Source organism: Bombina bombina, chromosome 6, assembly GCF_027579735.1.
Source record: "Bombina bombina isolate aBomBom1 chromosome 6, aBomBom1.pri, whole genome shotgun sequence".
NCBI classification, from domain to species: Eukaryota; Metazoa; Chordata; class Amphibia; order Anura; family Bombinatoridae; genus Bombina; species Bombina bombina.
In genome coordinates, this window is record NC_069504.1 from 1,039,437,502 (window position 1) to 1,039,460,679 (window position 23,178).

Consider the following 23,178-nt stretch of genomic DNA (forward strand, 5'->3'; position numbering starts at 1 on the left):
TACGCTTATAACACAGACCTGAAAATATTTTACAACCTCCTCCCTCCTTCCCTGCATATGAAAAGACCCATTACACAAGCGGGAGTCTGTAGACATAAAGCAAGTTTTTCCTACTTGTTATGTTGGTTATTATTGCTATTTATCATTGCATTTGTGAGATATCAGTAATTAGGGCACTTAACACAACTATATGGCCCCCATTTATTATAGGCCAGGAGGACATGTTCCTGTCTTGGGAACTTGTTATCTCTTTTACTGCATTTATTTGCTCCTGAGTAAGGCGGTTGATCTGTAGAGCTATTTTACCAGAGTTTAAAAGTTGCTTAAAGATACATTCGTTGAGAGTCTTCAATAAAAATTCTGGAACTTATAACGGCTTCCTTTTGAAGCAGGTTGGCTGCAAAACGTTATTGCATTATCGTTTGTTCTTCCTCTCAGTGGTAAATTGTAGAAAGTGCTGGAGATACCATCCTGCAGAGTCCGGCGCTGCCATTGAATACTTACTTTGTCTGCCTGGCATTGTGGAAAACAGTTGCTTGTGCACCGGTGCCCCCTTCTCTTGCGTAACTAATTCCACAAGAGCAGAGCTTGTCAATCATCCCGATCGGATCTGATTTGGATAATTTCACTCCACGACCCTTGAGGTGGCAGAGAGGTTAAGGAGCTGCGGTCTTAAGACTTCAGTTACTTAAAGGTACATGAAACACAATTTTTTTCTTTACAGATTCAGAAAAGTATGCAATTTTAAACTTCTCAATTTACTTCTAATATCTAATTTGTTTTGTTCTCTTGATATTTGTTCAAAAGGATACCTAGGTAGGCTCAGGAGAAGATTATTGGTGGCTGCACATATATGCCTCATGTTAATGGCTCACTTGATGTTCAGCTTGCTCATTGTAGTGCATTGCTGCTCCTTCAACAAAGGATAGCAAGAGGATAATAGAAGTTGGGAAGTTGTTTAAAATTGTATGCTCTATCTGAATCATGAAAGAAATGTTTTGGTTTTAATGTTCCTTTATCTAGTGTTTCAGGCTCGGTCACGCAAGCCTGCAATGCTGCATCCAAAGCTTCATAAATGGGGCCCCATATGTCAATGGCAGGAATGCCTACTAATGAAATGCTAGAAAAGATAGCTGCTGATTGGTGGCCTCATGTATACACCAATCAGCAAATGCTACCCAGGTGTTGAACCAAAGATGGGCAGTTTCATAAGCTTATATTCCTGCTTTTTAAAATAAAGATACCAAAAGAACGAAGAAAAATTGATAATAGGGAGTAAACTAGAAAGTTGCATAAAATGTAATGCTCTATCTGAATCATGAAAGAAACAAATTGGGTTCAGCAGCCCCTTAAATAAATTTATGTGACAATGCTTTTTAACCACAAAGTAGCAGCATTTATTTTCAAGTGAAGACTTTATTATATTAAAGAGACATTACGGTCAAAATTTAAATACACTTAAATTTATTACATTGTTGAATAGAAACATATTTACAATATATATATATATATTAGTAAAAATGCTTCTATTACGTGCATATGGAGCATAGCTAGATAGTCAGTGCACCAGCATGTTAAATACTGCATCTGCTCAGGGCGCCAGTGGGGGCTTATATTATTTTGGAAATTAACAAATTTATAGCTAGATTACAAGTTTTGCGCTATAGAGGGTGCGAAACAAATGCAACAAAAGTTGCGTTATTTCCCCCTCCATAGCGCTGCCATTACAAGTTTCAGAAAAGCCACTGCTTTGACATGCTCGTGCACGTTTTCCCCATAGACATTAATGGGGAGAGAGTGTTAGAAAACACCTGCGATTGCGGATTGAAAATCTCCGTAATGCAACCACATTGATGTCTATGGGGAAAAAAAAGTTACGTTTAAACCTAACACCCTAACATAAACCACAAGTCTAAACACCCCTAATCCGCCACCACCGACATCGCCGACACCGAAATAAAGTTATTAACCCTTAATCTGCTGCTCCCAACATCACTGCCACTAAATAAAGTTATTAACCCCTAAACTGCCAGCCCCCCACATCGCAAAAAACTAAATTAAACTATTAACCCCTAAACCTAACAACCCCCTAACTTTAAATTAAAATTACAAAATCCATATCTTAAAAAAAATAAAAACTTACCTGTGAAATAAAAAAAAAACAAGTTTAAACTAACAATTAACCTAACATAACTATTATACTAAACTATTATGCTAAAATTAAAATAACTGCCAATTAAATAAACTAAATTACACATTAAAAAAAAAACTAACACTACTAAAACAATTTATGTCTAAAATTACAAAAAATAAAAAATACTAAATTAAGAAAAATAACAAACACTAAATTAAGAAAAATAAATGAAATTATCAAAAATAAAAACAATTACACCTAATCTTATAGCCCTATAAAAATAAAAAAGCCCCCCAGCCTACAATAAACTACCAAAAGCCCTTAAAAGGGACTTTGTAGGGCATTGTCCTAAAGAAATCAGCTCTTTAACCTGAAAAAAAATACAAAGACCCCCCCAACAGTAAAACCCACCACCCAACCAACCCCCCAAAATAAAAAACCTAACTCTAACAAAAACCTAAGCTACCCATTGCCCTGAAAAGGGCATTTGTATGGGCATTCAGCTCTTTTACATTGCCCTAAAAAGGGAATTCAGCTCTTTTACATAAAGCTCAAACCCTAACCTAAAAAACCCCCCACCCAAAAAGATTTAAAAAAAAAAACTAACACTAACCCCCGAAGATCCACTCAGTTTCTGAAGTCCGGATATCCAGGCGGCGAGAAGTCTTCATCCAGACGGCGAGGTCTTCATCCATCCAGGCGGCATCTTCTATCTTAATCCTGGCGGTGTCTTCTATCTTCATCCCGGCGGCGCGGAGCAGGTCCATCCTTGAAAACATCCATTGCGGAGCGTCCTCCTCATACGGTCACCACCGTACACTGGATCTTCAATGCAAGGGAGCCTTTTCAAAACGGCGTCCCTTGCATTTCTATTGGCTGATTTTATTTTTGAAAATTCAAATCAGCCAATAGGATGAGAGCTACTGTAATCCTATTGGCTGTTCAAATCAGCCAATAGGATGAGAGCTACTAAAATTCTATTGGCTGTTTTTATTTTGGGGGGGCTTTTTTATTTTTATAGGGCTATTAGATTAGGTATAATTGTTTTCATTTTTGATAATTTCGTTTGTTATTTTTCATAATTTAGGGTTTGTTATTTTTCATAATTTAGTCATTTTTATTTTTTGTAATTTTAGACTTAAATTTTTTTAGTAGTGTTAGTTTTTTTTAATGTGTAATTTAGTTTATTTAATTGGTAGTTATCTTAATTTTAGTATAATAGTTTAGTGTAATAGTTGTTAGGTTAATTGTTAGTTTAAACTTAGTTTTTTTTAATTTCACAGGTAAGTTTTTATTTATTTTAAGATAGTGATATTGTAATTTTAATATAAAATTAGGGGGTTGTTTAAAAAAGTTTTTTTTTGCGATGTGGGGGGCTGGCGGTTTAGGGGTTAATAGCTTTATTTAGTAGCGGTGATGTGGGAGACCAGAAGTTTAGGGGTTAATAACTTTTATTAGTGGTGGCGATGTTGGGGAGTGGCGGAATAGGGGTTAATAGCTATATTATAGTGGCTGCGGTGTCGGGGAGCGGCGGAATAGGAGTATATACGTTTTAAATAGTGTTTGTGATGCGTGAGGGTGGCGGAATAGGGGTTAATAGCTTTATTATAGTAACGGGGATGTGGGCGGGCGGCAGATTAGCGGTTAATAAGTTTTAAATAGTGTTTGCGATGTGGGAGGGCCTCGGTTAAGGGGTTAATAGGTAGTTTATGGGTGTTAGTGTACTTTGTAACAGTTTAGTTATGAGTTTTGTGAAACATACTTGTGGCGCAAAACTCATAACTACTGATTTCAGATAGCGGAATGGATCGTGTCGGTATAGGCTGTAACACAAACATATTTGCCTCACCGCACAACCTGTAATACCAGCGCTATGGACTTTACAATCCATAATGAATGCCTCTGCCAGGCTCATCTTCCTTACACGTCGCTGTTCACCTGCTGCACCTCTCTGCCAATCCCTTCACTGGCTTCCTCTTGCCTCTAGGATTAAACACAAAATTCTCACTCTGACATACAAAGCCCTTAACTGCACTGCTCCCCCCTATATCTCAGACCTTGTCTCCAGTTACTCTCCCTCCCGTCCCCTTCGCTCTGCTCATGACCTCCTACTCTCCTCCTCTCTTGTTACCTCCTCGCACTCCCGTTTACAGGACTTCTCCAGACTGGCTCCCATCTTGTGGAACTCTCTGCCTCGCTCCACAAGACTCTCCCCTAGTTTTGAAAACTTCAAGCGCTCCCTAAACACTTTACTGTTCAGGGATGCATAGAACCTACGCTATCCTTTCTTTATACCAGTTCCTCTCCTCCATTGCTATCCCCTTGAACCCCCTTAGCATGTAAGCCTAAGAGCCAAGCTGTTTGTAGATTACCTTCTTTAGAACTGACTACAACAGTGCAACTCTTGGCAGGGCCCTCTACCCGTCTGATCCCTATAAATGTTTCATTGTATTCCGCCTATGTTTATAGTGCTGCGGAATCTGTTGGCGCTCTACAAATAACCGATAGTAATAATAATAAAATCCCACGCAAAAACTTCAATTTTTAAATTCAGGGTTGACGTTGCGTTACAGGCTACAATGCTTGTGGTATAGCTATACCGGCAAGACTCGTAATAGCTTTGTTACTGTTTTTACGTTGAAATGGCCATTTTTTCAGCATTAAAACCATAACGCACAACTCACAATCTAGCTGTTAGTCATTACCAGTTGATATAAGCACCTTAGGCTCTCTGAGCAAGTGTTGTGTTTAAAATGCACGGCCCATACTAAAATACTCTCTGGAAATAGCTATAGCTTTTACTAGAAGCATTTCTGCTAATACATGTACAGTAAATTGCAAAAATGTTACTATTCAACACTGAAATGCACCCATGTCCATTCCAATTTTGGCATGTCCCTTTAATCAATAGATTTATAGAAAATAATGTCCATAAACATTTAAACTGGGTCATACAGTAATTTATATTTAGGTTTAACATATTTAATAAAGGTAGATTCCACTGATTTTATATTGTTGCATCTTACATGAAGCATTTTGAAGCACATTCTGTTTTTTTTAATCTTGTTCTTGTGCTGAAAAATCTTTGTTTTTCTGTTTGTGGGAAATGTCACTGTTTACCAATATAGCTTTGATAGTCTCCCTTTATCAGCCAGTGACCATCTATCTCAAAGACCAGAGGTGTACAAACACCCACTTCCTGTTAACTTAAAAATGAAATGAGGGCACTTTAACTAAATATTTTTTTAAAGCAAAGACATTCTGTAACATGTATAAATAATGCTCTTTCATAAGAATGGTGGGACATTTTTTAGTTTAATGTTCCTTTAAACGAATTCAGTATCAGTAAATAGGTTATTTACTGGCAGTCTAAGGGTTCAGGTACATTGGAGCCACCAAAGGGTCTCAACAACAAAAACTCACAAATGGAAATTTGCAGGGCAAAGTCTGGACTAAAATGAGATTTTGATGCACATGGCATCATGGTGTTAGATTTTAATCAGCAGTCTCTGTGTCAAGTGATTGTGAAACTTTATGGTTAAGGTTATTGCCTATGATCCAGGGGTCAAGTCAAGCGGGAACGCATGGGAACGGACATCCTGCACTATTTTTGCAGGAGGAACTAAGTTACCTATGGACAGAGAACAGAAACACTTCAGTAAACACTGCTGCTGTTGCTGGGAGGAGATGGAGCACAGTCTGGTTAGAGGGATAGTGATATCCTCTAGTAGTGGGCAGTAACAAATTAATTTGCTTTCATTAACCAAAGTGTATAGATTATATACATATAAATACAGTGGGGTAGATTTATCAAGCCATGCATGTAACATTGCACAAGCATTTCACAAAAAATGCTTGTGCAATGCTCCCCCCTGCACATTCGCAGTCAATCGGCTGCTAGCAGGGGATGTCAATCATCCTGATCGTATCTTATCGGAATGATTGCAGGAGCAACGGTCTTAGGACCGCTGCTTCTCAACTCCTGTTTCTGGGGAGCCGAAAGGTTCGTGCGGAATAAGCAGCATCTGCTTCTTAGTAAATATACCCCAGTGTGTGGGTGTAAGTGTGTATGTATATAAAAGAATATTAATTGTTAGGGTGGGTGGAAGTCTTGGTGAGTTCCCACACTTTTTTTTTGTAGGACTTGACCCCTGATATGATCCCAGAAAGGGCTGCAATGCATCTGACATCCAGAGGGTTAACAGAAGTTTGCATCTATTTTGGTCACTAAGTTTTGGTCACTGAAACATTGCTGCTGTCAAAATAACATTGTCATCTGGTTGCAATTGCCAACTAGTGTCATTAAAAACAGAGCCGTAAGCTACCAAAGTTGCCGACAGCAAAAAGTAGTTTACAGCTCTATTTTAGTACCAGGGTTCCATTGAAATATTTAGCGCAGTGTGTGTAATCTGTATTTTCGTGTAATTTAACGTTGTGTTAACGCTTTCATCCGGCATCAGATTTCTCGAAAATCCCTCCATAAGAAGTTTGTTACTAGGGTAACCTGACCTTACACTAAAAAATTGTGCTCCTTATCTGCAATTGCCACTAGAGAGAAAGACATGGGAATCATGTAGGTCACAAAACAAAGAAAAACTAAATTCAGGTAAAAAAAATTTATTTGAGGAAAAACATTTTTTAATTTTATTAAAGTTTTTTTTAATTAATTGTAATATGTAATATGTAGTGCTGCCCTAGGCATAGCTGGAATTTAGCAGGTATGTGCTTGATTAAATGATAATATGTAACTAAATACTGATATTTAAATAGGACCATAACTCCAGTTAGTCCTATACCTGGGCCAGCAATAAACATTACATATAACAATAAATGTATAAAGTGAATTGAGGTGGTAAATTGTGTGATAAAACCAATTATCTCCATTAAAGTCTATAGAGATTTTTTATGTTACCACCAGTTTCCAAACTTTACAACCTTGGTGGAATCTAGTCCAGTGTTTTAATAGAAACCTGGTGTAATTTAGCGCTTTTTGGCTTCCATCATTTCCTATGGGACACATAATATTTTTTCTGCAGCAGTAATGGTTGAAACTGTCGATAAACTTTATGGCTTTCAACAGCATTTTTTCGTTTTGCAACCTTGCAAAAGCCATTTACAGCTCAATGTAAACAAGTCCTAGGTGTGTAGCAAGTAAACCAGAAAAACAAACACCATTTTTTAGCATTTACATGCAGGATATTAGTGCGGTACTTACCCCCTCCATTGTGTTGATGATAGTTAATAAGTTGTGGGATAGTAGTGAAGATAAATTTTTCAGCCAGGTAATACTTGGGAGGGGTTTCATTGGTCTCCCTGATGTGATAATGCTTCACAGCTGGCTTTCTATCACTGTACAGACAATGGACATTTAAAGCACCAGTAAATACAATATATTTGCATAATCAACAACTGCATGATACCAATACAATGCAATAGCACTAAGGGGCCGAATTATCAAGCTCAGAATGGAGCTTGATGCTCCAGTTTCCGCACGAGCCTTCATGCTCGCCGGAAACAGAAGTTATAACTTCAGCGGTCTAAAGACGGTTGCTCCATAACTGATCCGCTGCCTCTGAGGCTGCGGTCTGCAATCTGCACCAATCCTATACAATCGGGCTGATTGACACCCTCTGCTAGCGGCCGATTGGCTGCGAATCTGCAGGGGGCGGCATTGCACAAGCAGTTCTGGTGAACTGCTTGTGCAATGTTAAATGTCGACACCGTATCATGTCGGAAAGACATTGATAAATTGGCCCCTAAGTCTTCAAATGAGTAGTAGATTTTATCTGAATCATGAACGTTTCATTTTGACTAGACTATTCCTTTAATGTCCATTTAAAGCTGCTATTTTAAAATGATAAAACAGGCAGAGTGACGAATTTATCTGGTGCGGTTATGATTGTTATTATAAGAACACTCTTGGCATCTATGAGGATGGGTCAAGACATTTGACAAGTAATATTCACTAATTTTATTTTTTTATAAAGGCATCATAACATGAATAATAGACATAAATCGATTATTGCGTAACATGCATTTCTAATGGATTCCAATGGATTCAAATTGGAATCACATTACATCTTAATGACTTGAATAGACCATTTTTCTAGCAAAGGGGTTTTTATAAGCTAAGAAGTGAAACATATGATAGAGTAATCCATATTTAAAGGACCAGTAAATACAGTAGATTTGCATAATCAACATAAGCATGATAAAAAGACAATGCAATAGCACTTAGTCTGAACTTCAAATTAGTAGATTTTTTTCTGACAAATTTATGTCTTTTTTCAGTCCTCCTGTATCATGTGACAGCCATCAGCCAATCACAAATGCATATATGTATATTCTATGAACTCTTGCACATGCTCAGTAGGAGCTGGTGACTATAAAAATGTGAATATAAAAAAACTATGCACATTTTGTTAAAGTAAATTGGAAAGTTATTTAAAATCCCATGCTCTATCTGAACAATAATAGTTTAATTTGACTTGAGTGTCTCTTTAAAACAGATAGAAGTAAACAATGTGATACACTGAGAGCTTAATTTGTTTATAATTGCCCAGAATTCTTAGAGTGTTCTAAAGGATAGGTGACCGGCTCATAAATATTCTCAAACTAGCTTTTATTTTTTCAGTAGGCAACAGAAACTGCCACCCAAATCAGGAAATCATTCACCACAATATCCTGGCACCCACTTATGTTATTAGCAACACTATAATTGTGTACTGTATTAACATTCATTTAACTTGAACTTATCCATTATATAAATAGTAAAACATATTTAGTAAACAGACAGGATATTGGGGAACATTACCCAAAAACTTTGGTGAAGATTGATACTGTATACATTCCTGGGTGTCTTGAGTCTCGGACCATAAAAGCACCTTCTTTACCCTGTGTAAACAGCATTAAGAAAGATCATTATAGAGGAAGTCAACTGATGACAAAAATGACAGTGTGTTTAGGCTTATTCATGTTAATGTATCTTTAAAAAATAAAGGCAAGAAGAAGACTTGTTATTAGTCACACTTATTAAATACAGTCATTATTCTCCATTCACCCTCCTCATCTTTTCTAAGTTCTCACTCTTAATCTATCTACCATACGTTTGTACCCACCAGCAAGGTCGGCTCCAGAATGAATTAAATGGGGGGGGCATTTTTTTTCACGAGGGGGCACGCATTTACAAAGCATGTATGAGAGTCAAAATAAGAGCAGACCTACATATTCTGCAGGAAAGCGTAGCTTTTGGCTGGCTTATCCCCCACTATTAACATTTGGAGAATATGTGCTAAATCACTAGGTAAAAGAATGAAGTCTAAATCCTATGCAGTGCACTAAAACAGAGCCATTACACTTAAGACCCCCAGTGCAATAGCTCCTAAATACAATTCACCCCTTAATCACCATGTTCCAAAACCCTTAAACTCATTCTCAAATCTCAATCATGTCCCCTAAACAGCAATGCACCCCAAACCCCCAAATGCAATTAACCCCTTTGTTTGCTATAGCAGTGAGGATACTAGGTTTTCAGGTACTGGTAATTTTGTAGATTAGATTTAGCTATACCTGTTTCGCAATAACTAACGGATATCAGGCTACTTAATACAACCTATGTACTGTGAACCCATAAGAATAGGATTGTATCATATAAATCTAATTCTATAAATTGCTACCGGCTTCTATCAACGCCTCAAAAGTGCACTGTGATCTTAGGCCCGGCCTAAGATCACAGTGCACTTTTGAGGCGTCGATAGAAGCCGGTAGCAATTTATAGACTTATATTTATATGATACAATCATATTATTATCATGGTCTATTGTTTAAGAAAATGAGTAACTCATGATAGCTAGGTAAAATTAATAGGGTAAAAGACAAGTCCAAAAAGTCTCTAACTTCCAATTCCAAATAAGAGGTTAAGAGTAGACACGGAGCTCCTTGCAGATGCGTGATGCGACCTCACAGTACAGCAGCTAACTCCGCCCCCAGCATGCAGCATTACATAACAATTCATTATTTTATTTATTATTTTTAAAGCGTAAGATCATATCAATATTTTTTGAGGGGGCACAACATTACATTTGGGTGGGCATTGCCCCCCAATGCCCCCCCTTGGAGCTGACTCTGCCCACCAGGTGTTTCATTTCTCTCTTCTGCAGGATAGTCAATGCAATTATATATACATAAGAGAAAAATAAAAGCTGCATACAAATTACAATCTTAATGGGCTGCTGCAAAACCAAAATACAGCCACATTTTACAAACAAATCAGTGGTTGAAGTTCACCAAAGTCAGGGACTCTGTGCAGGCACTTTGATAACTTATTAAGGTTTTCTCTGTCTTTCTGTTTTTGCTCAGCAGCAGTTTGTGTTTTACATTGTTATTAATACGTCTGCTTTGTTTATATGAAACTCTATGAGAACTGTTATAGATCTGTTGTCTTGCCTACCTATTGGGTGAGCTGTGTGGGTGTGTATGTTGTTTGAGAGGTTGCTATGACAACCTTTTGGCGTTTTTTGTCACTCTGGGGGTGGGACTTGTGTTTTATTGGTGTTGGTCTGTATAAATGAATGCATTTTCCATGTATTCTCTGTCTGAGGAAGGGGATATGGTCCCCGAAACGTCACAAAATAAACTGCACATTTAAAAGGACCAGTGAGTGCTGCCATTTGTTCATTGCTATTCAATTCCTGCATGCACCCTGGCAGATTGACCTAAGAAGTGAGAGTGCTCTCCAGCTGCTTACATTTATATATATATATATATATATATATATATATATATATATATATATATATATATATATATATATATATATAATGTATACATATGTATACATATATACAAATATAAATACATCTGTACACACATATTATATACAAATATAAATACATCTGTACACACATATTTATATATATATATATATATACAGTATATATATATATATATATATATATATATATATATATATATATATATATATATATATATATATATATATACAGTATATATATATATACATACATATTTAGACATGTATATGTATGTATCTCAATGTGAAAGTCCTTTGCAGCCTTTTTTTTCCCTAACACCTGAGACCTAATATCTTTGAGCCCTTATAACTTTTCTAAAATATTTTTATCTGATAGTGTTATGAGTATACATGTACTTTTTAATGTATATTTGATGTGTTTTGTGCAACTTTTTTGTTTCGCGAAACAGTTAACCAGAGCTCTGTCATACTATCGTAAATAGCGATTGCTCTCAAGCAAAATTTTTTACTTTCAACTTGTAATACGAGTAGTAAACCCGACAAGCGCAAACACTCATGATAAACCCATTTTCGCTTGCATGTAACTGTTAGCACTCTTCTCGTAATCTGGCCCTTTATTGGCTCTGCTGTGTAGTACACAAATAAACTGATGGTAACTGCTTCACGTATTAATTGAATTATGTAGCATTAAACAAAGGTTCAGTAGCATTTGCTGTGTCACAGTATACACTTACCGGCCACTTTATTTGGTACACCTGTTCAATTGCTTGGTAAAACAAATTGCTAATCAGCCAATCACATGGCAGCAACTCAATGCATTTAGGCATCTAGACTTGGCAAAGATCACTTGCTGAAGTTCAAACTGAGCATCAGAATGGGGAAGAAAGGGGATTTAAGTGACTTTGAACATGGCATGGTTGTTGGTGCCAGACGGGCTTGTCTGAATATTTCAAAAACTGCTGATCTACTGGGATTTTCATGCACAACCATCTCTAGAGTTTACAGAAAATGGTCTAAAACAAAGAAAATATCCAGTGAGCAGTGTTTGTGTGGACAAAAAAGCCTTGTCGATGTCAGAGGTGAATGGGCAGACTGGTTTGAGATGATAGAAAGGCAACAGTAGCTCAAATAACTACTCGTTACAACCAAGGTATAAAGAATACCATCTCTGAACGCACAACACGTCGAACATTTAAGCCGATGGGCTACAGCCAGGGCCGCCATCAGGGGGTTAAAGGGGTGACCCCTGTCAGGGGGCCCGATGAGGCAAGCACAACTATTATATATATTAAAAAAAAATTGGGCAGCCACCAGAGAGCGCTACAGCAGAGTGCGGGAAATGTCATTACAAGGAGTAAAGCATAAGCATTTGAGAGGATTTCTGAGTGTGCACTAAACCACTATGCACAGTGTGAGACAGACTTGGCACTTCAGTTTGTACAGTGTGTGCCTGAGTCAGATGGCAGATCACTTTCATTTGCAGAGGAGGTAGGACTAGTAAATGTTTTTTAATTTATTGGTGCAATTTCAGATTGTAACTTCAGTGTAGTACTTGTATGGTGGGGGCAGGGGTCCATAAAAACAATTTTTATTAGCAATATGCAGCAGTGTATTTATGATTATTTGACAATGCTGTAGAAATTCTATATTTAAAACCATGCATAAATATTTACTCCTCAATACACAAATGGTAGGTGCCCTTTTGGCAGATATGATTTTTATATATATATATATATATATATATATATATATATATATATATATATATATATATATATATATATATATATACATTCCAGTTTGCTGCCCCTTTATACAAGGACATTCCAGATGCCAGGAGGTATTTCATCTAAGATTTTTACATCTGCATAAAATGTTATACTCCCAGGCTAAGATTGCTCAGTGTGTATGAAATACATACAAACAAGCCTAAATCCTGCATTTAATCAGAACTAATGGTATGAGATTGAGTACCACAGCTTATGGTTCCACCAAGACCATATAAAGTACAGCATTTTCAAAATCCATACGTACAGCTAACAGATGGGAACATTTGTACACAAGATTTGAAGTGATGCTCTTGGTTGGGGAAAATGGGGAATTAAAAATGACAAACATATGTTAACCTTTCAAAAGTACTTTCTTCATCCATACCCATTCTGACAGATCATTAATGTACAATTTTGAATTCACAGAAGTATTTTTGTTTGCACATTTACAAATATGATTCTTTAAAAAGTGATCTCTTAATTTCTCCTATTTTTTATCATGTATGTCACACACTGATGATTTAGGAGATGGCAATGTGCAGACATTTTACCTCATCTGAGTATTTCTGTGGGTGTCTGTGTTTATGTCTTTATGCTTTTGTTATTGTCTCTATAACTTTGTATGTATCTTTTTCTGTGGGTCTCTCTGTGAGGGTGTGTGTATTTGTCTTTCTGCATTTTATGTGAGTGTCTCGGTGAGGGTGTGTGCATATGTCTTTGTGTGTTTTCTGTGGCTGTCTCTGTGAGGGTGTGTGTGTATGTGTGTCTGTGTTTACTGTGGATGTCTCTGTGAGGGTGTGTGCCTATGTCTGTGCATTTTATGTGGGTGTCTCTGTGAGGATGTGTGCGTATGTCTCTGTGCGTTATCTGTGGATGTCTCTGTGAGGGTGTGGGCATATATCTTTGTGCATTTTATGTGGGTGTCTCTGTGAGGGTGAGTGCGTATTTCTTTGTGCATTTTCTGTTGGTGTCTCTGTGAGGGTGCATGTGTGTATGTATGTCTTTGTGTATTTTCTGTGGATGCCTCTGTGAGTGTGAGTGTGTATGTCTTTTTGTGTTTTCTGTGGATGTCTCTGTGAGGGTATGTGTGTAAATCCAAAGAACGTCCACAGCACTCGAAGATTACTTATAGCAATTTATTGTGATGTATAAAAAAGCGACGTTTCGGGATCACAGCCCATTAATCATGCATGATTAAGGGTCTGTGACCCCAAAACGTTGCATTTTTATTCATCAGAATAAATTGCTATACGTAATCTTGGAGTCCTGTGGATGTTCTTTGGATTTACAGATTATTTGGAGATTCAGTAGTGTCTCCTGTCTACATGTGAGCCCCCCTTACAGTTGTTCTGTACCTGTTCTTTTTTCTTGTGAGGGTGTGTGTGTGTGTATGTATGTCTGTGTGTTTTCTGTGGATGTCTCTGTGAGGGTGTGTGCTTATATCTGTGTGTTTTCTGTGGGTGTCTTTGTGAGGGTGTGTGCATATGTCTGTGTGTTTTCTGTGGGTGTCTCTGTGATGGTGTTTTGCATATGTTTGTATTTTCTGTGGGTGTCTCTTTGAGGGTGTGTGCATATGTCTGTGTGTTTTCTGTGGGCGTCTCTGTGAGAATGTATGTGTTTGTGTGTGTCTTTGTGCATTTTCTGTAGGTGTCTCTATGAGGGCGTATATGTGTGTATGTCTTTGTGTGTTTTCTGTGGATGTCTCAGTGAGGGTGTGTGTGTGTATATATATGTATTGGTGTGTTTTCTGTGGGTGTCTCTCTGTGTGTGTTTGTCTTTGTGTGTTTACTGGGGCTGTATCTCTGGGTGTTTCCTTGGGTGTATGTGCAAGTTTGTGTTTGAGTTTGGGTGTGTATGTCCATTGTCTGTTCCTTTTTAGGGCATTTTGACCTTACTACTGATTATTCACATCTTTGAGACTAATGAGACCTTTCCGGAAGTCACCAATCCACCACTTAACCTTTAAATTATTGTTTAGGCAGTTCAGGGTCCTTCCTTTCAGCCACTTCATGCTGTTGTCATCATATAGTTGTTATCTTCCTTGACAAAAAAATAATCAGAACTCCATATTTTGTCTTGTAAATCTCCTTTTTTGACAAAACTGTAGTCTACCTCATTACTTGTCAGGTCAATGTAAACAAGTGCTGAGTGTCTGTGTAGGTGTTTGTGTCTGAGTGTGTTTGTATGTTTCTTTGCATGTCTGCTAGAGTGTCTATATGTGAATCCTTATGTGTGAGTGTGCGTTTCAGTGTATGAGTGTGTCTGTGTGTTTCTGTGTTTGTGTGTAACTACCTTTACAACATTTCCAAGTTTAACTACACAAGAATAAAGTGCATATGCGTTTTAGTCACTTGGTCAAAAATTGCACATGTCAAAGGGGGGGAGGGCCCTGATCAATTGTTATGCTAGGGGCCCCAAAATTTCTAGTGGCGGCCCTGGCTACAGCAGCAGAAGACCACACCAGGTGCCACTCCTATCAGCTAAGAACAAGAAACTGAGGCTACAATTCGCACAGGCTCTCCAAACTTGGACAATAGAAGATTGGAAAAACGTTGCCTGTTCTGATGAGTCTCGATTTCAGCTGCGACATTCAGATGGTAGGGTCAGAATTTGGCGTAAACAACATGAAAGCATGGATCAATCCTGCCTTGTATTAACGGTTCAGGCTGGGGGTGGTGGTGTAATGGTGTGGGGATATTTTCTTAGCACACTTTGGGCTCCTTAGTACCAATTGAGCATTGTTTAAATGTCATGGCTTATCTGAGTATTGTTGCTGACCATGCCCATCCCTTTATGACTACAGTGTGCCCATCTTCTGATGGCTACTTCCAGCAGGATAATGCACCATGTCACAAAGCTCAAATCATCTCAAACTGGTTTCTTGAACATGGCAATGAGTTCACTGTACTCCAATGGCCTACACAGTCACCAGATCTCAATCCAATAGAGCACCTTTGGGATCTGGTAGAACGGGAGATTCCGGGAGATATATATATATAAAATAAGAGTATACAATTTAAAAAAAGTTTCCAATTTACTTCTATTACCAAATTAGCTTTGCTCCCATGGTATTCTTTGTGGCAAAGATACCTAAGTAGGTGTCTGGAGCACTTCATGACAGGAAATAGTGCTGCCATCTAATGCGCTTGCAAATGGATAACGTTCTTGCAAAACTGCTGTCATACAGTGATTCAGACATGCGAACGCTCCCGAGCATACATCCCTAGTATTCAACAAATTATACGAAGAGAATGAAACATTTTTGATAATAAAAGTAAAATAGAAAGTTGTTTAAAATTGAATTTTGTGGGACTTCCGGAGGAGGAGCTCAGGTGTATGGTCTTGCAAGACACCTGCTCTGATTTACCTTCCTTCAAGCCTGATGGCGGGAAACCTGCGCCTAAACCCCTAGACCCTGGGCGGCTTGTATGGCTCAAACCACCGCTACCGGAATCCACATTAGTGCCACTCCAAAGCACTGAATTGTTTTCAGTAGTATTCCCAAGGACCTACACAGCCTTTGTAAAATCTTCCATTCCGACATCTAAGCAATAAAATCATTAACAGCCTGCTATAATACATAGCGAAGAAACACAGAAGGGCGGATCTTTGCCCAAACTAGCATTACTCTGAACTCTGTTCTCCCGCTGCTGTTATTTGTGAACGGCTCACTAGCTCAGAGGGCAGAAATCTACCTGAACTCTGGACAGAGAAACTGTGATATGATCCAAAAAATCTAGACCCGAAGTGACTACTGTCACCCTGGCCTCAACTCCACCTGGCCTCTAAAAACATCGGAGGCGAACATACTATCCTGACCCGGTTCTGGCATACGGCGTTCCAACCCTGCTGACCCCCGCATCTCCTACCTGGTTTGGAACGGGAGGTCCTCGACCCATCGGATATCGCTGGCTTGGACGCTGGTCGCCGCGCGCCTGGATCCGCGGCGCCTTGGTGGCGGAGGTGAGCGGAGACGCAGTGAAATCTTGGGCACTGTTTCCTATTGGTCCGGACCTTCCCTCCCACCGGTGCTGCGCGAGGGGCCTGGATTACGTCCTTTCGCTGTGCCGCTCACCTAGGACTCCAGCACCTGCAATCTCTCGGCGTCTGTGCTGATTTTTCCCCCTCTGCTGGGGGACTCATTTCAGGACTTCTCCTCTCCTTGCTTGCCCGAGGCTTCCCCTCCCACCGGTGCTGCGTGTAGGGGGAGCCCGGTCCTTCGGAGAGGATACCTGGGACGCCGTGTGCCTCTTGTCGGGAACCGGTAAAGTATGCAACAAATAAAGTGACTTAAGCATCTTTTCCCTTCAGTATCCTTTTCCTAAAAAAATAACATTACCAGCCTCCATATATGTTTATTACAACATCTACGCCTGTTTGATGTAATCTGACAGTTACCAGAACCTTCATCTGAACTTTTTTTTGTTCTTTTTTCTTTTTCCTATTTTTCTCCAACAAAAACTCACATCAAGAGTGTTACCTAAAGATGGACTCTTTACATAACCCATGATAAAACCGTGGGCTAAAAGTAATTGAACTGATTCATGTTGTATCATATGCTTAACTTTTTTTCACTTATATAGTGGACTTTAACAAAACGATCAAAGAGTGCCTAGAATATGTTTATATGGGCATATGGTGTAAGGTCTTTTCTATTTTGGGGGCTTAGAAATGATTATATAGAAAATCGTAGAATTATTTCACTTACCCACGCTAACAAAGTGAGATATGAATGCCTCTTTCTGTATATAGAAATACTTATGACAGGTGTAAATGTACAAACTTTTTATGTGAAATAACGTACAGGCTGCAAAATTCATTGAGCAGCCAGATATAACTTCTCTATTTCCTTACTTACGATTAGATCAATACCCTTGCCTATAAGTGCCGGTAAAACATCTAACATGATCCTACCCTAAACACTTACCTGTAACCTCCAATGAAAGCGGGGTGACCCTAACTATAAAATATATTACGATTAAGATCTGAAAGCATTATCTTATAGAACACACTGATAATAACTTGATAATTTTTTTTGCAGATATCTCTTCCCCAACCAAGATATCAGAGATATGTATAAAATATACTAAATGTAATAGTGCTACTTCAGTGGTACCAGGTAAACAAAACCTGAACAATATAACCATAATCTCACTCAGGTATAGCTCTGATACTTAAACTTGTGTGAATACTGTAAAAGCTTCTATTTTATTGGTCTCTAAGAAGGATTGTAACAGTGACTTTCTATATAATTACTATAGTAACATCGTACAGAAATATAAAAAGCTGCTTAAATAATATAGCAACATTAACCCCCTATTATTATACAGAGACACAAATATTGATATACCTTTATTTTTCTATTTTGAATAGACTAATCTCTATCAGGGGAGAGAAGGAAGTGGGAAAAAGAGGAAAGAACTCTGCTCCGACACTGAACTTAATAACACAGTAAAATTAGCTAAGACTGCTTTTATTAAACATTATCAAACATAAGCTAATTCAACAAGGACTAAATTATTTTTTGAATTAATAGTAATAACTCTCATAACCATATCTCAAGAAGTGAAGAGCGCAGAGATCTAAAACTAAACTAAATATGATCATCCCAACCAAAGAATAAAAATATATAGCCCCCCTCGTACAAAAAAAAAAAAAAAAAAAAAAAAATCCTTTTCTAGGGCATCAGAAAGGTTGTATCATAAAATCCGCTCCACTAGCTCATAGATTACAATTAGAAATATCTCTGCTTTCCAGAGTCTGTAAGTGAAAACCCCTGAGGGTTGTCTTTTTTTTTTTTTTCCTTCTGTGTGTGTCTTACCCCTGTTAGTTCAACAGGGGAAGTAGAACTAGGCTGCCTTGATCTAATTCTGCCATTGCTTGGTTGGTGAATCCGCAACTAATCACTTAAATAACTCACATCCTTTATAGGTCACCAATTTTTTTTTTTTTTTTTTTTTTTTTTTTTTTTTTTTTCACACATTACCACTGTTGGCACCCACACAATTTATAATATAAACTCACCCTTGTTAAATTCACTTTCCCTTCAAAAATGTTCATCTTTTTCTTTTCACTTTAACACCTAATCAAATACACCCCCTATATTGTTATACTGCACTCTTTCACATCAAACACAATTGCAACTTATAATCGACACTTGGGTCCATAACTCACAAGCTCACAATCACCCAGTCACACATTTTCATTTTATTTTATTTATTTTTTTTTTTTTTTTTCTCCTTCTCCACCCCCTTATGGAAAGATTTTTAAACACTTCCCCTAGAATTATCTCTCCAAGCATGGCGGGCAGACACAAGGACAGAAAAACTAAAGGAGTTACAGAAAATGTAACAGATACTACCACAATTATCACCAATCCTGCTACAGAGACCTTAAATATTCAAAGCCTGGTCTCTAATATATCAGAGGCACTAACGCCTAAATTTGAAACATTAAGATCAGAGATAAAGCAGGATATAGCACAGCTCTCCCAGGAAATTAGGCAGTTCTCGGGTAGACTACAGGAGGCAGAACAGAGAATTTCGGACCTAGAGGACCTTACCATAACACACAGCTCCAGTATAGAGGAAACTAATTCCAAAATTCAAAAACTAATATTAAAAGTTGAGGATCTAGAAAACAGATCTCGTAGGAACAACATAAGGATTATAGGAATACCTGAGGTCAAAAAATATGAGGATCTTTCTCTGTTTGTTACTCAGACTCTAGGGCAACTCCTAGAAATGCCTACCTCTCATATAATAATAGAACGGGCCCACAGAATTGGCCCACCTCCGAGTGATAACAACACAAATAGGCCCAGGCCAGCAATTGTACGTTTCTTAAACTACCTCGATAAAATTAATATAATTCAACAATTTAAAAAGAAACAACCAATTAGCTTAGATGGTGCCAAAATTTTCTTATTTCAAGACTTCTCAGCTGAGACAGCCTCTAGGAGGCGAGAATTGGCACCAATATGCACAAAACTCATACAGAGAGGATATAAAGCAATACTATTATACCCACACAAACTCAGAATAACTGTCCGAGATAAAGTATATCTCTTTGAAAATGCTCGTGAAGCTGAGACTTTCTTCTCTAAAATAGAATCTACAGTACAAACAGAGTGTGGATAGACAGCAACAAATAGACAGCAATCAGACTAATAGGCCTTAGAACGACATGGGTTCTTCCAAAATAGAGCAGCCCTCAGAAGGGGTCTACTATTGGATTAAGAACTTAGTAGAGGAGAATTCTCTGCTGAGTATTGAATTGAGAAACTATGGGGCTCTAAATGAGTATTTGGAACTCCAATGTTCCCTCCCCTTCCCCTTTTTTTTTTTTTTCTTTTTCCCTTTTTTTTTTTTTTTTTTTTTTTTCCTTTTTTTTTTCTTCTTTTTATTCTCCTTCCCCCCTCCTCCCTCGCCCCCACTCCTACCCCTGTCACAACTGCCCTATTAATGTTAACTGATGACTCAAAAATTAAATAGAGTTAAATTTATATCCTGGAATGTAGGTGGTATTTCGACTCCCATTAAAAGAAAAGCCATTGTCTCTCACTTAAGAAAAATGCAGGCAGATCTTGCCTTCCTGCAAGAAACACACTTAAATATAGACGAAATTAAAAAATTGAAAGGCTCTTGGGTAAAAGAGGTTGTTGCCTCTCCCAGTTTTGGGAGAAAAAGAGGGGTAGCCATATTGATTGGAAAAAGATTAAATTATGAACTAATTCACTCTGAAAGGGACCCTGAGGGGAGGTTTGTGTTGGTAAAAATTAAAATTCAAGACCAATTGTTTACTCTCTGTAATATATATGCACCCAACACGCTTGAGCACCAGTTTTGGGATATGCTACAATCCAAAATATTAATTTACTCAGAAGGCTATATGGTATTGGGAGGGGATTTTAATATGGCGCCGCAATCCCCGTTAGATAGATTTCGACAGACTAATAAACAATTAAAACAAAAAAGAGACAACCTTGAAACAAAAATATTTAAAACTCTAACTCAGAATTTAGCCATAAAAGACATCTGGAGGATTCAAAATCCTGATGTAAGAGAATATACTTGCCTCTCTAAGGCTCATAAAACTCTATCTCGAATAGATCTTTTTCTTATCGATGATAGATTATGTACAATGAAAACTATTGCAGGAATAACTCCTATAACTCTGTCGGATCATTCCCCTATCTTCTTGGAAATACAGCTAAATCGATCCATAGATCTCCCTCCAAGATTTAGATTCCCATATTATTTGGCCAATGACTCCAAATTTAAGAATCACTTGATCAATAAATTCAAGGAATACCTTCATTTTAACTCTGAGTATGCTGACCGCCCAGAAATCTTCTGGGGAGCGGCTAAAGCAGTCCTCAGAGGAGAAATAACGGCTTATGCTGCCATGATATCTAAAAAATTGAAAAAGAGAGAAAAAGAGGTCACAAACTCTGTTATTAATGCATATAATCGTTATCTGCTCCAAAATACGCCTTTCCACTGGGCTAAATATATAAAAGCTAAAAGCGAAAGAGACGCTATGGCATTATTAGTGGAAACACAGAGAGAATTGAAATTCCAGGCCAAACTCTACAGGTTCGGCAATAAATCAGGTAAAATGTTAGCAAGGCTAGTCAAGGGAGATAATAGGCCCCCTGTGATTGGAGGACTTCTTCACCGAGAAAAGCTACTGACAAAATCAGAAGACATCTTAGAAGCCTTTACAGAGTACTATAGAGATCTGTACTCTGCGGAAACTTCGGATAAATCTCAGTCTGAGCACTTTTGGGATCAGGTGAATTGTCCTTCAATCACAGCAGAAATGAACACTATGTTGAATAACCCGATATCAAATGAGGAAGTTAGCAAAACGATTTTTGAATCAGCAATGAATAAAGCAGCAGGTCCCGACGGCCTTCCCAATGAGGTGTATAAGATCTTAATCCCAGAGATAGTTCCATATTTATGTAAAACATACAACAAATTCTTTATTGATGGCAATGTTATACCAGCTAGTTTTTCAGCCTCTTTCACAACCTTGATTCTGAAGGGAGGCAAGGATCCCAACCACAAGGAATCTTATCGACCGATAGCCCTCTTGAATTCGGATTATAAAATACTTACCTCAATCTTGGCACGTAGGCTCCAAGGCAGTCTCACATATATTATTCACAAAGATCAAGCAGGATTCATTCATGGCCGCAACTCCACCTCTAAGATCAGGGAGGTCCTTTTGACGATAGAATTCTTTCAAACTAGAGAGAGAGGGGCAGAGAGTGGGGAGGATCTTGCAATAGTCGCTATTGACGCGGCTAAGGCATTTGATTCAGTTTATTTTAGCCATTTGTTTGCCACCTTAGCTAAATTTGGATTTAGAGATAACTTTGCTAATTTTATTCATAATTTACACGCAAGCCCATCTACTAGGCTAATAGTAAACAACTCATTATCCTCAGACATTATAATCCAAAGGGGAACACGACAGGGGTGTCCTCTGTCCCCTCTCCTCTTCGATATTGCCATAGAGCCCCTTGCAATAAAGATCCGACAGAGTATTGAGGGCATTAATCTGGGTGGACATGTAATGAAGGCTGCACTCTATGCAGATGATATACTTCTTTATATCTCAAATACAAAGTCGAATATACCCAATTTGCTTAGCATCATTCAACAATTTGGCTCCTTCTCTGGGTACACGATCAATACCTCCAAATCAGAATTATTTTGGTTAAATAAAAATAGCGATTCAATTCAAGATAGTCCGTTTAAAGAGGTCTCGGAATCATTCAAATATCTGGGTATCATTATACCAGTAAGATTCACTGAGCTGTACAAAGTCAATATAACACCCATAGTAACAATGATCTGTGAGAGACTGAAATCTTGGCAAAATTTACCTATTTCGTTATCTGGGAGAATAGCTTTATACAAAATGATTCTTCTCCCAAAACTTTTGTATATAATACAAAACATCCCATTAATATTATATGGAAAGGATATTAGACTGCTTAATAGGGTAGTCGGGAAATTCCTCTGGCAGGGGAAAAAGTCGAGAATTTCTTTAACTAAACTAACTTCAGCAAAGGAATACGGGGGCTTAGCTTTGCCAGATATTAGGCAATACAACATGGCCTTTCTTGCACGAACAGTGACAGACTGGATCCTCTCCAAAGATTATGTTACAAATATTTCATTGGAAGCAAACATTAGTCACCCATATCATCTTGCCGGCCTGGTACATTGTGCACCTAAATTGCTACCCCCCGAAATTAAAAAGCTTAAAAGCATCTCAAATCCGATTAAAGCCTGGTGGAAAATAGGGACTGCCCTAAGATTGGATTGTGGTATATCCCAATACCTACCAATAAAAGGAAATCCTAGATTTCAGCCTGGTCTTGAGGGAGCTATATTCGATAGATGGTCCCATCTAGGGCTGGTAAAAGTTAAACAAATCTTTGAAAACGACTCAAATGTTATAAAAACATTTGAACACTTGAAAAA

At 38.0% G+C, this 23,178-nt stretch overlaps 1 protein-coding gene across 1 annotated transcript in view; it reads right to left on the reverse strand.

Moving 5' to 3' along the window:
- Positions 1-23,178, reverse strand: part of ITK (IL2 inducible T cell kinase) — a 205,506-nt gene that overhangs the window by 49,881 nt on the left and 132,447 nt on the right. The window contains exons 9-10 of the mRNA XM_053718791.1: positions 8,949-9,028; positions 7,350-7,483 (exon numbers count right to left, since the gene is read on the reverse strand). Of these exons, the coding sequence (XP_053574766.1) occupies positions 7,350-7,483; positions 8,949-9,028 (214 nt within the window). The remainder of the gene's footprint in view (positions 1-7,349; positions 7,484-8,948; positions 9,029-23,178) is intronic.